The following is a 17,724-nucleotide window of genomic DNA, read 5'->3' on the forward strand; positions in this document are numbered from 1 at the left end:
AAATATAACTTGTAACAGTAATTTGAGAAACTGCATTATTAGCACAAGTATCAACCACTGAGCTAATTCTTCAACAAGACAAATACTCTTCGTAACCAAACTGTATATTCAGAATGTTGTACTTAACATTGTTGACCTTTAGGGATAAGGAACATTTAACAATGTAAAAAAAAAAAAAAAAGAAAGAAAGAAAGAAAAACTATCATTACTGAATAAAAACATGATAGCATAGAACAGCCCTTGTATAAATAACCACAAAATTTATGAGAATAAAAATTGGGTTTTCTGCCTCCACACAATCAAACCACTACAGTTCAGGTATATGTTCTGCTCTAAACTTAAGATATTATAAAACAGAAAATTGGTCCCAGTGACTTGGCATTGCCAATCAGCATTTTACAATGATAAACTTCTTGCTAGATCACAGAATAGAAGTCAGCACACAAGCCAGTCTTCTTGCCACCACTTCATCCACAGTGCAGTATTAATGAACATTCTAACTGGAATTGGTGAGCAAATAGACACTTCTTGAATCTTCTTTATAATTTCTTATAAAAAATTCAGAAAATTTAGAAATAAACTTCCAGTTTTTAGTTTTTACTTCTTTTTATACCTGCCAGGTTTGCTTTCTCTGACATTACAGTCAGCCCTCTAGGATTAGAGTTTTACATTTTCAAACTGAAGCACTGGATTGTGTAGCTGATCCTTTTCATAACCTGAATTACATTAGGTAATTTTTCCTAATAGGGGCTGAGGAAGAAGAGATATATTAAAGAAAATACTTTTGGTTCAGAGAATTTATAAAGGAGCTCTGTATATTACAAGATGGGGAAAATGTTATTAAAATTACAAACATGTTTTTTTTTTAGTGTCTTTATAAATAAAAGGCATAGAATACAGAAAGCCAATTAATAATAACAACAACAATAATAAAATATTAAATATATAGTGAGCAAAGACTGAATGGCTCATTCTTGTGAAACACCATTTGACACAGTGCCTTGATGGGTTTCCTTACTCTAATATTTTGCTGAGTGAAAGATCCAGCAAACACACAGTAAGCTGCCTTTAGCCCACTAATAACATTAAGGAACTGCCTGATGGAATGGCCACAGATGAACAGATCATTTGTTTCAAAAGATACTTAAATACTCAATAAAGACATAACAAACCCTCCCCCCCTCACTGTTATCAGACGCCACGTTGTGGTAGAACATCAGACAAACTCACAAATTTACCACAAAAATGTGTGGCAAAAAAAGAATAGTTTATATATGTATATATATAAATTTCTATATTTATGCCAATGTACTCACTCAGTACAAATAGCAAAATAGTATACCATTTCCTAAATACAAAATATAGCTTTCCAAAAAAATGAAACACGCATTAGATATAAACCATCCAAAACTTGAACGATTGAAAACTGTATTCAAAATTAAATGACCCAGAGTAGGTCTCTTTCTGAAAAGTTCCCTTCATATCGGCAAAAAGCCTGTACTACTGAAAACGTAATTCAATGCCTCTCAATCAGAGAGAGAAAAAAAGAAAGGGTTAGGGGTGGTGAGAAGAATATATGAGAATAAAGAGAGAAAAACAAAGAAGAGCACATTCAAAGAACAAAGGAAGACCATCACAAAAAGGGGGAAAAATCTGGGTATATAAACAAAACCAACACCACAATTCCACACAGTTAAAACTAAATGTATAGGAGTGAAAAAAAAAAGTTGAACAGAAAAGTAGTAAAAAAATTGAACAGAAAAGTAGTTTTCAACAACAGTTAACAGGCTATTTTTTGTACACTTATAAATTATACAGACAAGGATACCAAAACATTATATCAACACATAGAAGCCACACACGTTGGCCTTACACTGCATTGACAGCTTTCCACATGCCAAAAGGAAAATGAGACATAAGCATGTGTCCAGACACAGGTGGTAGTGAGAAGCAGGCATCCCATGGGTGGCAAGAACACCCAAAACTGTAGAACTAATGCTACAACTGCAAGTTCTGGAGTGTTATTTTGCTCTTTATAGATGTAACACAAGTTAATTCTTCATTTTAAGTCAATGATATGACCCTGTAAAGCCTAAGGCTTGTGGGAACCATCAGGTGAGTGACTACTTCAAACTGTAAAGCACTGAGGTGACAAGTGAATTACACTCACTGCAGCTCAGGAAGAAGTGATGTTTCAAAAAATTTTATTTTGCCTTTTTTTAAAATTAAAATTTATATGTTTACTATCAGAGGGGAAAATTTGTAGACTTCAGAACAGCACCGTTCATGGAAAAAGATGCATTGTTTCTCAGGAATCAACCTTTAATAATTCCTAACAGAGTACTCCCTGCCTTGTGCTGCAGGATTGCTAGGTCACCGTAGATTAAAGTGGACTTTTCCTTTAAGTTGCTACAGGGTCACAAAACCAGTAGTTTATTAATAGTTGTCTAAAATAAAGTGAAAAAAATATATAGACACATACAAAAAGGGAATAACAGCCTAAGTCTGGGATAAAAAGAAACCAGACTCCAATTACTCTGTCACTTTAAACTAACTGTAGGAGGATATAAGAACAGAATTTAACATATATTATCCCCTTCAATTTTTATAGAGCAAGATAATTACTTTTCTATGCACAGTTATGGCTAAACCCCTTAGTAGAAAGAGAGAACTAACAACTGTCTGAAAAATAAAATCAATAGCATTCCAGCTGTCCCCAGTTTTGTAAGTATGTCATCTGCCTTTGTGTTAAATCAAGAGTCTCTTATCTGTGTAGAGTTCTTAATACAGCTTATTTGTCAGAATGTTACCCCTTCAGTTTCTCCATTAAAACTGAAAAAAGATTCCTTCACTTTGGCCAGCAGCTGTGCTTTTTATATTGAGAAAAATCACAGCCTTAGTTATTATTGAACTTTACTTTTTCTAAAGCCATTACTTGACTAAAACAATGCAGGAAAGAAAATAATGAAGAACATAAGTAAACATGACAAGTATTATTTTCTAGTAGCAATAATAACTGAGTGGTCCAGCCTTGAATTTAAACTATATTTCTAAAGAAATTGTGCCTCGGAAAATAACAACAATTAATTCTGTCAGCTGGAAAATCAAATAGGTTCTCAGTCATCACTGTTATTAGGAATATAAAATACAAAAATGTTAACATTGGTGTCTAATCATGGCAACAGGCTGCATAAGTGTGCTCTTTTGCAGTCAGAGGAAAATCTATTCATTTACTCAAATACAGTTTTTCATATTTTGTTTTGTTTTAAAGTAACAGTTCAATCCTCATGGAACCACAACATCTCGGGACATCTTGGAATCAGGATTTTCTTCCTGGAATTCCTAAAAAAAGAAAAAATGAAATGTAAGGCCCTAGGGAGGAAAAGTATTTAAAATGTTCCTGTCATCTTGAATGATCCCAAAATATATTACAGTACTAGAAATGAAATTTTATCTTATTTGTTCTTCCACAGACTCAATATTCATTTATTGAGGAAGGGAGAAATGAGACATGATCATACTCAATACATAGTACAAAGAAAACACATTTTATACATTCATCAGATGTTCTGTCATTCCAAGGCAAAGAAGTTTAGAACCAGAAGGAATGCCCAATATGAGGGTACTTCAAAAAATTCATGGAAAATTCAAAGGTAATACGAATGTTTCCGTAAACTTTTTGAAGTACTCTCATACAGGCTGAATCCCTTATCTGAAATGCTTGGGACCAGAGGTGTTTCCGATTTCGATTTTTAAAAATTTTTAATTTTGAAATATTTGCATATACATAATGAGATATCTTGGGTATGGGACCCAACTCTAAACATGAAATTCGTTTATGTTTCATATACACCTTAAAATACATCACAGCTGAAAAGGGCTGCAAGTGTCTTTTTTCCCTTGGGGATGCTGATAAACTGTGTTTTGTGAGCCTGCATTCTGACTGCAACCCATCACATGAGGTCAGGTGTGGAATTTTCCACTTTGTGGTGTCATGTCGGTGCTCAAAAAGTTTCAGATTTTGGAGAATTTCAGATTAGGGCTGCTCAACCTGTATTAACAATACAACTATAAGCAATCACTCAGAGTAATTTATTCAGAGTAAAAAGGAACCACCTTCTGAGGAAACCATATTTTAAAAGATTAGAATCTAAACAGTACGATTAAACCCAAATCTGTTAAAAAGAATAAAATTTATTAATGCTTTTCAAAAAGAAGCCAAAATGCAATACTTACATATCCAGTTAAAAGGAGCCAGTTAAATTGTTCCCTTGGTTTTGCAATGAAACAAGCAAATCAATCTTTTCGATATTCTGGTTGGTATTTATAGAGGATGCCAGTGGAGAATTCTCTGGCATTTGTTGAGAAAGAAGTGTTGTTACAGGTGACTGGCCCTCATTTTGTGGCTGGCCTGGCTGACTTATGGCCATCAACTGATCTGGCAACGTAGCTGGTCCAGAGGTTAAAAGCTGACTACAGTCTGCAGAAACATTAAAAACAGAAGCTACCTGATTAGTTAAGATTCATAAGATATTTATTAGTTGCTGAGGAAATTCATTACTATATTCACCAGTATTCATTCAGTATATTACTAAATATAATATATAATATAATATTACTAAATATAATATTCATTCAGTATATTACTAAAAGTGGAGCACCTGACAGTACAGAAAAGGTTTTCATAGAATGGTACTGGAATTCATCTTAGGTTTCCTCCATGCAGTATAAAAATACTACTTTGCTCAGATACGTAATTTCCTTGGTATGTACACATTAAAGACAGGTCTCTACCTCCTTAGAAACTACTTACATTAATTGGCTGAGATATTATCTGTTATTCTTACTTCATTTTCCTTTCAAGTTCATAGCTTAAAATGGGAAACACATTTTTATACATTACCACATTTAAGCCTCCCAATATCCTTGTCAAATAATATCACCATGTTAGATGTGGAAATACAGGCCCATAAGGGTCGAATAACTGTCCAAGATCTCAGTCTATAAGTGGTAGAGTTCTTGTGCTCTTAAAATTACTGTATTTTGCTTCATTCTAACAAAAATAATAATCTGACCATTTCAATTAAGTAATGAGAAACTAGAAAAAGTTTCTTACTATTTTGAATGCCAAATAAGAACATTCCTGAAGTCTGCTGAGATGAGCTAGGAGAATTCTGTAGTTGGTTCATTGTGCCTCCTGCAGTATTGTGAAATAAAGTAGCCTGTGGTTGGGGTGAAGGTGTAGCTCCTTGGATTCCAGGCATATTATTCTGAGGGGAATAAAGAGGAGACTGTTGCATGTCTTGTTGATTTATACTGGTCTGCAATGCAGACATGGATGCTGGAGAGAGGAAGAGTGTGACTTGCTGGTCTTGAGAATTAGGTGACCCTTGTACCAACTGAATTTGAGGAGAGCTATGGAACAAAGAGGTCTGTGATGATTCAGACTGAGTAGGACCTGCGTTCTGAAGTGAGGAAACTGTGGACTGATTCTGAAATTGCATGGGCTGCTGCTCCTGATTCATGGGGGCCATATTACTTTGTTGGTGAAAAATTGCCTGGTTCTGTTGTTCCTGATTAGCCATTGGATTTTGATTTGGGTTGAATATCATGTTTGGTGGTGGTTGCTTTTGAGATGCCATTGTAGCCATAGTATTCTGATTACTGAATAAGATGCTTTGCTGTTGTTGCTGCTGCTGTTGCTGTTGCTGCTGCTGCTGCTGCTGTTGCTCCTGGGATGGAGAATTACTCTGCATGGCAACTATTGAGTGCTGTGACTGGAAAATTGTTCCTTGTTGGTTCTGAGGCATTGAATTTGGTGGAAGGGAGCCCAGGGACACCTGGGGCTGAAATAAACCTTGCTGGGAGGGTTGCGCCTGTTCTTGTGAAAGCATAGGGGTCTGGATGTGTGATATTGGAGCTTGCTGCTGGAAAGCGGCTTGCTGATCAGGGTTTGCTGTTGACTGAAGTGGAGAAATTGAGTTCTGTGCTGCAAAAAATGAAATCTGTTCTTCTTGGGCTACTGTGTTAGTTTGAAGATTATTCATAGGACTCTGGGAAAGAAATATGTTGGTTGACTGCTGTTCTTGAGGAACTGAAGGGCCCTGTAACACAGCAATGGTACTCTGAGAGTGAAACATTGGAGGCTGCATTTGTTCAGAGGAGGTTGTAGAAGTCTGACTGTGGACAATAGGATTTGGACTATGAAAAATAGAACCTTGAGTTTCCTGGGAGAGGTTCTGAGCATCAGCAATAGGATTTTGAGGATGAAAAAGCTGAGTCTGTGAATGAGAAGACTGCTGCAGAAAATTCCCAGATTGAAGTGACATCAACTCATTACCTTGCTGGAATAAACCATTACCTTGTTGCTGGGTACCACTACTCTGAACACTCATCATACTTTTTGTAGAAGAAAAAAGGTTAACTTGAGGTTGACTGTCTCCACTATGTTGCATTTGGACCATGGTCTGAAAGACACTGTTTTGAATCTGTTTTGCTTGTGCTCCAGTTTCTTCTCCATCTCCTGAACTTGATGCCTGAAACATGGTAGTACCAGGGGTTGCAACCTGCTGTGTGGTGGTTGTAGAAGTTTCATTTCCAGAAACTGCAGGAGGAGAAGAAAACAATTCACATTGCATTTGCATGTCCTCATTGGTGGATAATGCACTCATCATGTGAGAAGTCTGCTGGTACACTGGTGATTGCTGAAGGTTTCCATTTGCTGAAGCAGTTGAAGGAAATAACTCTGACTGAATTTGGGCAGCTGCCTGGCAGATACTCTGTTGCATCTCCATCACCATTGCAGCTGATGATTCCATCACTTGCTGTTGCTGCTGTTGCTGTTGTTGATTAGATAATGTGTTTTCAGTCTGTGGGTGAACACTTTCAGCTCTGCCAGATATTAAATTATCTGGTCTGGTATGGACTGTTGGCTCTGTTGAGGAAAACATTCCAGGGTTTACACTATTTTGAATTTGACTGACTTGTTGAAAAATGTCTGCACTAAGCTGTTCTTGAACATTCTCATTACCATCTGGAGCAGAAAATAAAACTGAGGATAACTGTTGTTGTGCCTCTAGAACTTGCTGAACCAAGTCAACACTTCCACTGCTGCCACTAGCAGTACTGCTTGTAAAACTTCCTGCTTGCAACTGCTGAATAGTATTCTGTAGCTGACTCACACTATTTGGTGATGGAAAAATATTTGATGCAATCTGCTGCTGTAAAGTCTGTGCTTGTTCTTGTAGTGGTGACTGCTGCTGCTGCTGCTGTGATGCCTCAGTCAGTTGTGACAAATTAACCACTGTACCATCTGACTGTAATACCTCTCTAGACTGAGCTTCTCTTGTTTGAAACTGTGTAGCCTGTTGCAGTAGTGCATCGCTGTTGGGCAGCTGACTAGAAGCAGAAACTGCTGGGAAGGTACCAGGTTGTGAGATGTCCTGTGTTTGGATAGTTGTCAAGGTCTCTGGGTTGTATGCCTTGGCCTGAACCTGTTGTTGCTTTTCATTTTCAGAAGATAAGTGGGAAGATGATGGTGATGAAAAAGACCCATTTCCTGCTATGTTAGAGATATTTTCTAATGTCTGCTGAGTTGATCCAATTGTCTTTGCAGTCTAAAAAAAAAAAATCCCAAAATTATATATATATACATATAAGCATTAAACAAACTCAAATAATACTTCAAAAATTATTACTGTTATAAAAATACATGCAGAACCAATTTTCCACTCTGTATCAATCATTTAGAAAACAAGTGCAAGACTATGATTCTCCATAACATGATGTTTGATTGTCATCAGGATATGTTTTTTAAAAGTGTTATTTTTTTATTTTTATTTTTTTTAAAAGATGACCGGTAAGGGGATCGCAACCCTTGGCTTGGTGTTGTCAGCACCACGCTCAGCCAGTGAGCAAATCGGCCATCCCTATATAGGATCCGAACCCGTGGCCTTGGTGTTATCAGCACCGCACTCTACCAAGTGAGCCACGGGCCGGCCTTTTTAAAAGTGTTATAAGCCAATGTATATCGACAAAAGAAAATTAAAAAAAAAAAAAAAAGTGTTATAAGCAAATGCAGTCAAACAAAGAAGTAGAAGAACAATAAACTATTGATAAGCTTAGGCAAATTAAAGGTAATAAGAATATATTAATTCTATGGCTCATGAATAGCAGATATCAAAATACTTCCCATTTGTGGATCATCAGTAACATTACAGGGAGAAAAACAAGTAAAAATGGGAGGGAGAATTATGAGAAAAGACTGGGAAATAAAAAGAAATAAAAACATCTAATTCTGAAAATGCTAAAATTAGTACTTTCACTAATACCACACACATCTCACAGATCTAGCTAACATTAATTCCTCCCTTGTCAAAATGTATATTGGAAGTATTCACTCTGAAAAGAAAAATTCATTAAGTGCATCTAAAGTAAAACAAATGTGAAAGAAATAGGAAAAGTAAAATATAGCAATTTTTATATGTGAGGTTAAGATTTGGGGCACTAGCAATATAGCTTACCTTAAAAATAGGGGAAGATCTTTTTTCTGCTGTTACTTCCATTGGAGTAACATCTTCACTCTTAATCATACTGCTTGACATGAGTGGGTTGATCAGGGCATTAGGAAGAATATTTACCTTATCTAAGTTACATCCAGTGGTTTTCATTGCTGCACACACAAAAAAGAAAAGTTTAAAGTCACAAAAAACCCAACTATTTCATTCTATAATTTACTGACTATAAGATACGATTTAAAGGCCTATTTTTTGGCTAGCTGGTTAGCTTACTTGATTATAGTGAAGTGCTGATAACACCAAGGTCAAGGGTTCAGATCCCCTTACCAGCCAGCCACCCAAAAGAAGAAAAAAACAGTCTATTTTTTGATGCTATAATGGTAGCATGAGATACAAAACTGGTGTATCAAGATGAACCCTCCCTTTTTTGAAGTGCACGGGCTTGAGGACTCCTGGTATGGGCCTGAAATTACAAGCTAAATATTAACTACCTTAAACAATTCAATTATCAAGCTATATCCAAGACCCTTCCAAGTACCTTGAATTATACTACCAAACATGACTAGGGCATATTACCCACACACTCTTACACACAAGTATGTGTAAAACAGGAAATCTGAACAAGATCATTGGACCGTATAAATCAACATCCTCATTGAGATTTCTTGTATTATATAAGATGTTAACATTGAGGGAAACTGGGTAATGGTACACGGAGTTCACATTCTAATAGAATTCAAAAGCAAGAATAAAGCAAGTTGAAAATTAAAGGATCAACTTAATAGAACACTGATGGTCTTTCAAAGTGTTCTGTGAGACAATCCAAGACTACTTTTAAATGCCTGCCCTTTGCATGAGCTGAAGTTTTGTCTCAGTCAAAGTTAGATTGTGAGTTGAACTGTATTAGCATTGGAAAAATCTAGGTGAAAACAGGTCCAAAGATGAGTAAATGATTCATTTCTCAAATTATTTAGTAGAATAACAAAACACAGAATGACAAAAGTTAAACAAACACTTTCCCTTCCCTCAATGTAATCAATTAACATAGAAATTAGATTTTTAGCCAATTGGCTGTGAGGCAAGTTGAAGACCAGAAAGTTTCAAATATTTTTGGATCAAAATATTTACAAATTTAGCTATCCAACCTAAATACCATATGCCATTTAAAAATTCTCTTTGTAGCCAGGATTTCTTCTCAGTATCAAATTAAGAAATTAACAGCTATGATTTCTAGGGAATCTATGTTTCTCTCCACAGTGCCTCAAAGTAGTGGTAAACTTTTAGATCGGGATTTGGCTGTGTGCTCAGTTCAGAAGACTCTTTAGCAATAACAGTAGGCTCTACTAAGTGCCAATGGCAGACTCAAGTAGATTAAAAAAAAAGAAAGAAAAGGAATCAAGGGGTGAAAGTAGATATAGTGAAGCGGTAGAATCTACCTTATCTGATATGTGTTGCCTTTCCTCGGTGCACATCTATAACTACTCCTCAAAATGGAGGTAGAAGGAGGTGGGAAATACTTTCTAGTTTTGCTTTGGAAATTTAGTTGGTAAAACCTAAAATAGTTATTTCTGAAAAAAAAAATTTTTAAGTCCTGTCTAAAAGAGCAATGTGTTCAAGTGTTCAACTTGACAAATTCAAGTTTTCTAAGACATTAATTTAGAAAAGCAAAATTTATTAATTACTTTGTGGCATTTTCTAATGAGAAGCTTGAATTTTGTTGAGGAGAGAAACGCTCAAACAATCTCATAGCCCTTAAAAAGTTTTGAGACTTTATATTGCCAGGCAGCAATATGCTAAGAGGAGAGTGTAATGGTTGATATTAAGCTTTAAACTCTTGAAGATTTCCACGCTGTGTCCTATAATATGCCCTGGTCATATTTGGTAGTACAATTCAAGGTACTTGAAAGGGTCTTGGGGGATAATTCAGGCTCATACCAGGAGTCCTCAAGCCAGTGCACTTCAAAAAGGGAGCATTCATCTTGATACACCAGTTTTGTATCTCATGCTACCACCACAGCATCAAAAAGTAGACTTTTTTTTTGCTGGCTGGCCAGTAAGGGGATCCAAACCCTTGACCTTGTTGTTATCAGCATGTCACTCTAACCAAGTGAGCTAACCAGCTAGCCAAAAAATAGACACTTAAATTATGACTTATAGTAAACAAATTATAGAATATAACCTTCTGTGATTGTTTTTTTTTCACTCAGCATAATTCTCTGAAGATATATCCAAGTCATTGCATGTATCAATAATTCATTCTTTTTAATTGATGAGTAGTATTTCATGGTATGGATGTACCACACTTTGCTTAATCATTCATCCATTGAAGGACATACAGGTTGTTTACAGTTTTCGGCTATATGAATAATGCTGTTATGAACATTTGTGTACAAGTTTTCTATGTCAATATAAACTTCCATTTATCTGTGATAAATGACCAAGAGTACAATTTTTGAGTCATACAGTTACTATGTGTTTAGTTTTATAGGAAACTGCCAAATTAGTTCTCAGAATGGCTGTACCATTTTACATTCCCACTAGCAATGTATGACAGCCAGTTTCTCCACATCCTCACCAGCATTTGGTGGTGTCACTATTTATCATTTCAGCCATTATGATGAGTACGTAGTAAAAACTCCGTGTGGTTTTAATTTGCATTTACCAAATGGCTAAAGAAGTTAAATATCTTTTAATATGCTTATTTCCCATCTGTATACTCTTCATGAAATATCTGCTCATGTCTTTTGCCCATTTTCTAATTGGATTTCTGGTTTTTTCAACTATTGAGTTTTGAGAGTTCTCTGTATACTTCAGCTGCTAGTCCTTTCTTGGACATGTGGTTTACAAATATTTTCTCCCAGTTTGTAGTTTGTCTTGTACTTTTACCCTCTTAACAAGATCTTTCACGGAGCAAAAATTTTAATTTTGATGAGGTTCAATTGTATCAATATCCCCTTCTATGGACTGTGTATTTGGTATCAAGTATAAGAATAAGAATTGTTTGCCTAGCTCTAGATCCTGAAGTTTTCCCCCATATTTTTTCTAAAATTTTTATACTTTTACATTTTACATTTAAGTCTGTGATCTATTTTGGGTTATCTACTTTGTATAAGGCGTGCAGTTGAAGTCCATGTTTATTTTTTTGCCTACTGAAATCCAACTGCTACAGCACCATTTGCTGAGAAGTCCATCTTTTCTTCTCTGAAACGATTTTTTGCCTTTGTCAAAAATCATTTGGGTATGTTAGTGTGAGTCTATTTCTGGGTTCTCATTCTGTGTTACTGATCTATCCCTCCACCACTACCTTGATTACTGTAGCTACAGAGTAAGCCTTAATATTGAGTAAGGTGATTTCTTCCATTTTATTCTTTTTCAAGATAATTTTGCATATTCTAAGGCTTGTGCCTGCCTTTCTATATAAATTTCAGAATAAGCTTGTTTATGTCTACAAAAACTACTGGAACTTTGATACTAATTGTGTTAAACTTTCAGGTCAATTTGGGGAGAACTGACATCTTTATTATGTTGAATCATCAAACCATTAGTATGATCTCTCTCTACATTTATTTAGGTCTTCCTTAATTTCTTTCATTAGTATTTTGTAATTTTCATCATATAGATTCTGTACTTTTTAAAGTTTATACCTAGATATTTCTTTTTCTTTGAAGCCATTGTAAATTATATTGTGCTTTAAACTTTGGTTTCCATATCCTCATTGTCAATATATAGAAATATAATTGATTTTTATGTGTTGACCTTGTATCCTGTGGCCTTGCTGAACTCACTAATTGTTCAGTTCTAGGAGTCTTTTTTTTTTTTCTACATTACTCAGGATTTTAAACCTACATAATCACGTCATCTGCAAATAGGGACAATTTGTTTCTTCCTTTCCAATCTGTATGCCTTTCTTTCTTTTTATTACCTTACTGCAATGGGTAGAATTTTAACTACTATATTGAATAAGAGTGGTGACTGGACATCCTTGCTGTGTTCTCAATCTTAGCACTCAGTCTTTACCAGTAAGTATGATGTTAGCTAAAGGTTTCTTGTAAATGCTCTCTATAAAATTGAGGTATTGCCTCTCTACCTCTCTACTTCCTAATTTGCTGAGAGTTTTTGTCACGAATGGTGTTAGATTTTGTCAAATGCTTTTTGCGTGTCAAGTGATTTGATGATATGATTCTTCCTCTTTAGCATTTTAATATGGCAGATTATACTGATTGCTTTTCTAATCTGAACCAATCTTACATACCTGAAATAAATCCTACTTGGTCATGGTATATAATTATTCTTACTAGCACCATGCCCTAACCAAGTGAGCTAACTGGCCGGTTCTTATTTTATACATTGTTTCATGTGATTTGCTAATATTTTGCTGAGGAATTTTTTTGTTCATGACAGATATTAAGTCTTTTTTTTTTTTTAATGTCTTCGTCTGGTTTTGATATCAAGGCAATACTGGCTTCATAAAACAAATTGAGAAGTGTTCTCTTCTAGTTTCTGAAAGAAACTATGTAAAATTTGTGTTAATTCTTCTTTAAATGGTTAGTAAAATTCTCCAGTAAAGCCATCTGGGTACAAGGATTTCTCTTTTGGGAGCTTTATAATTACAAATGAAATTTCTTTAATGGTTATAGGACCATTCAGGCTATCTATCTCATCTTGCTTCAGCTTTGGTCATTTGCGGTTTTTGAGGGATTGGTCCATTTCTTCTAAATTGTCAAATTTATGATTCTAAGGGAGATTGAGGTGTTCCCTTATTCATTTAGTGACTGTAGGATCTGCAGTGATCCCTCTGTTTCATTTCTGATATTGGTGATTTGTGTCTTCTCTCTTTTTTGTTAGTCTTGATAGAGGCTATCAATTTTTTTTTTTTCCCCAAAAAACCAGTTTTTGGTTTCATTGATTTTTCTCTTATTTTTTTTCCAGTTTTAATTTCATTGATTTCTGCTCTTTTGTCCTTCTGCTTATTTCCTTTCATTCTGCTTGCCTTGGATTTATTTATTTTTTTCTTTTTCTAGTTTATTCAGGTAGGAATTTAGATTACTGACTTAAGACCTTTTTTCTAATGTGTCTAGTGCTATAAATTGCTCTCTCAGCACTGCTTTAGCTGCATTTCACAAATTTCTTTTTATTGGTAACTTGAAATTAACACTGAGTTTTTCCTTTATTTTCCAACATTTTGGTTATATGATTTGACGGCTTTTATACACAATATTAAAATACTGCACCATACAGCACTTTACGTAATACACATAAAAACAAAAAAAATGCCTAAGTCAGTTATTTGTCATTTATAACAATATCTGAAACTGGGTAATTTATAAAGAAAATAAATGTATTTCTTAGTTTTGGAAGCTGAACAGTCCAATGCTGAGGGGTGCATCTCGTGAGAGCCTCCTTCCTAGTAGGAACTCTCTTCAGAATCTCATGGTATCACACAGTGAGGAGGCTGAGCATGTTCACATGCTCTTTTCCTCTCCTTATAAAGTCATCGGTCTACTCCCATGATAACCCATTAATCCATTAACCTGTTAATCCATGAATGGATTAATCCATTCACAGCCCTCATGATCCGATCACCTCTTAAAAGCCACACTTTTCAAATACCATATTAGGGATTAATTTTCAAAATGAACTTTGGAGGGGACAAACATTCAAACCATAGCACCCATATGTAACCTGTTACATTATTTATCATTTCACATATATGCAAGAGGGTTAGTTCTTTTGTGAAATAAAAGTCTAATAAGCATGTTTAGGAAAATCAAATAAAATAAATAAAAAGCCTTTTAGAAAGAATAGGAATCTAGGCTCTTGCATTAAAAAATAAACTTTCATTGACAGCTAAAATTGGCTGTCTGTGCTAAGAAAACATTAGAGAACTTAGGAAGAATCTGAGGCTGCTAAATTTCCACTGTGGAATTTCAGACAGATAGGGGCTTCCTTTCTTTCCCCTCTTTCAAGCCTACAGGAACTCTGCCCAAATCAGGGGCCAAAGTGCTGACAAACCTTTCACCTCCTTTGTTACTGTGATACCTGGGGCCATTTTGTAGTACTTGTCTCTTACATCCCACAAATTTTAATATGCTGTATTTTCATTTTCGTTCATTTCAATCTATTTTTTAATTTCTTTTGAAACTTTCTCTTTGACTCATGGATTGCTTAGAAGTATTCTGATTAACTTCAATGTGTTTAAAGATTTTCTTATTGTCTTTCTGTTATTGAGTTCTACTTTGATTCTATGGTCAGAGAACATACATGCTGCATGATTTAAATTCTTTTATTTTTATTTTTTCTCCAATTAAGGTATAATTGACTAGTTAAAAATTGCATATATAAGGATACTTCAAAAAGTTCATGGAAAAATGGAATTAAAAGATAATATAAATATTTCCATGAACTTTTTGAAGGCCCTCTGTATTTAAGGTATACAACTTGAAGTTCTGGTGTATGTATACACTGTGAAATAAACACTACAAACAAGCTACTTAACATATTCATCACCTCATATAGATACCATTTTGATTTTTTTTTTTTTTTTTTTTTAAGATGACTGGTAAGGGAATCTTAACCCTTGACTTGGTGTTGAGCTCCATCTGGATCCCTGTTGCTAGCGCTGCCTTCATGAGTGGAATGTGCTTCCCTGGGCTGCCTGGTGGGGATGAGGGTTTCAGGATCTGTAGGACAGAAAGCATTTCACCTGCTCTGTTCTCTACTATGCTAGTGCCACTAAACTTCTGATTCATTCACTGCTGGTGCTTCTGGGGGTAGGGAAGCACCAATGTGAGCTGCCTTCTGCCACTGGGTGGAGGGTCAAGAGCTATGAGTTTGGGTGGCTCCCTACCATTGGGTGAATGGTTGAGAGACCCCAGACCTGGTTCACCTTCTGCCTCTGGGTTGCCCTCTGTTACTGGGTGGAAGGTTTGAAGATGCTGGCCTAGATCTTCTTCTGCTCATGGGTAAAGGGCTAGGAGCTTCTGGGTTTGGGTCTCTGTCTGCTGTTGAGGAAAGGAGAGGAACATACTGGGCTTGCTGGTGCCATCCGTACAGGTAGAGAGTCTGCCTGCTATTGTCTGGTGTGGGGTGGGGGGTGGGTTGCCCCCCTGGGTTCTGCTGTTGCCATTCCTGCAGATAGATCAGCCCACTGCTGCTGGCATATGTGCGGCCTGGTATGTGTTGGCTCTCCTGGGTTCTACTGGAAGATTGGGCTCACTGCTGCTGGCAGGTGGGGGCATGGGGTAAGTCGACCCCCTAGGTTATGTTATTGCTGCTGCACGTACGGGTGGGGGATGGGTTGGCCCCCCAAACTCAGGGGGCCTGCTGCTGCCATAAGTCATCCCACTAAGTCTGTGCTGGGCTTTCCCTTTCTTAGTCCTTTGGCCAAAGAGAGCAGACTTTTCTTGTTTATCTATTGTCTTATCTTTGTCTATGCCTTTTGGCAGTTCTGTCTATGCCTTTTGGGTTGTAGGCCTCTCTGGCACCCAATGTGGGATAAACAAGAGATAAAACAAAAACCCAGTGTAGTAGATTGAATTATGTCCCCCCAAAACTCCCTGAAGCTTGAATTGTGTCCCCCAAGTTTTATGTATTAGAATCTTAGCCCACACTGTGACTGTTAAGAGGGTGGGAGATTCTATTACAGTAATTGAAAGGTGAAGCCTTGAAGAGGTGATTGGATTGTAGGACCATGCAGTAGTGAATGAATTAAAAATGGTGGTCAGGGTCAGGGGTATGGTTCTGAGGGCTAGAAAAGGGGAGTCTACCTTTTGCTCTCTCTGCTCCCACTATCTTGCAATGTGAGACCACTGGGTCACTGTCACCACCACCAGATGGACTTTGGACTTCCTAGCCTCATAAACTGTAAGCAATAAATTTTGTTTTCTTTATAAATCACCCAGTTGCAGGTATTCTGTTATAGTAACACAAAACGGACTAATATACCCAGGAAGTTCACTATGGTGTCCTTCTTCAAATTCTGAGGTCCCTAGCCAGTCTACCTTCTTCTTTCCATATTGCAAAGTCCTCTTATTATTGTTAAATTATTTCCAAGATATTTAGTATTTAGACAGGAGGAGAGAAAACTATCTACACTATTTTGTCCCAGAACCCACAAGTGTATTTGAATGGGCCTTTAAACAATATTAGGGGCTGGCCAGTTAGCTCAGTTGGTTAGAGCATGGCATTATAACACCAAGGTCAAGGGTTCAGATCCCCATACTGGCCAGCAGCACACTGTGCCCCCCCCCCAAAAAAAACCCAACCAATATTAAATGTCTTGAGAGATGTTACCATATCTTTTCTTCCTACATTTTCAACATGTATTTATTAAGCCCCTACAATGTTCTAGGCACTATACTAGGTTCTGGAAATCCAGTGATGAATAAGATGGATAAAGTCCCTACTATCTGGGAATTATATTCTAATGAGGAAAGAAAAAATGCAAACAAGTAAAATCTATGCACTACCAAGAGCTGGGGGAGACCTTTAAGCCAGTTTTAAAAATCCAGCTCTTGCTTCTCTGCCTTTCTCACAATGTGATACCCTGCATCGCTGAAGTCACCACCTGTGAAGGCCCTCACCACAAGTGTTCTCTGGACTTTGGACTTCCCAGCCACTGAAACTGTAAGCAATAAAAATTGCTTATAAATTACACAGTTTCAGGTATTTCTGTTATAAGCAATAGAAACAGACTAATACAGGAAAGTGGTACCAGAGAAGTGAGGGGTTGCTTATAACAAATACTAAAAAATGTGGAAGAGGCTTTGGAACTGGGTACTGGGCAGGCTAGAAGAATTTGGAGGAACAGAACAGGAAAAGCCTAGATGCTGGTGAGGAAAGTTTGGAACATCTTAGAGACTGGTTAAATGTTGGCAAGCAGAATGCTGATAGAAATACAGACTGCAGAAACCATTCTAAGGAGGTCTCAGATGTAAAGGAGAAGGAGTTTATTGGAAACTGGGGCAAAGATCACCCTTGCTATGAACTGGTAAGGAACTTGACTGCATTCTGTTCATGTCTAAAAGTTTTATGGAATGTGAAACTTTGAATTTATGAATCAGGGTATCTGGCAGAAGAAATTTCTAAGCAGCAAAGCATTCCGACAGCTGTATGGCTCCTGGTAACAGCCTATGCTCAGATATGGCAACAAAGGCATGATATAAGCCAGAAATAATTAAAAGGGAAGCAGATCATAAAGATTTGGAAA

General features: G+C 36.5%; 1 protein-coding gene across 4 annotated transcripts in view; it reads right to left on the reverse strand.

The window, feature by feature from the left end:
* Positions 1 to 213: 213 nt before the first annotated feature.
* Positions 214 to 17,724, reverse strand: part of NFAT5 (nuclear factor of activated T cells 5) — a 123,044-nt gene continuing 105,533 nt past the window's right edge. For all 4 annotated transcript variants that reach the window (XM_063110536.1, XM_063110533.1, XM_063110534.1 and 1 more), the window contains 4 exons: positions 8,523 to 8,671; positions 5,117 to 7,616; positions 4,237 to 4,480; positions 214 to 3,342 (listed from right to left, as the gene is read on the reverse strand). In XM_063110536.1, the coding sequence (XP_062966606.1) occupies positions 4,245 to 4,480; positions 5,117 to 7,616; positions 8,523 to 8,671 (2,885 nt within the window). In that variant the 3' untranslated portion in view covers positions 214 to 3,342; positions 4,237 to 4,244. The remainder of the gene's footprint in view (positions 3,343 to 4,236; positions 4,481 to 5,116; positions 7,617 to 8,522; positions 8,672 to 17,724) is intronic.

The sequence above is a fragment of the Cynocephalus volans genome, chromosome 10, assembly GCF_027409185.1.
Source record: "Cynocephalus volans isolate mCynVol1 chromosome 10, mCynVol1.pri, whole genome shotgun sequence".
In the NCBI taxonomy this organism is placed as follows: domain Eukaryota; kingdom Metazoa; phylum Chordata; class Mammalia; order Dermoptera; family Cynocephalidae; genus Cynocephalus; species Cynocephalus volans.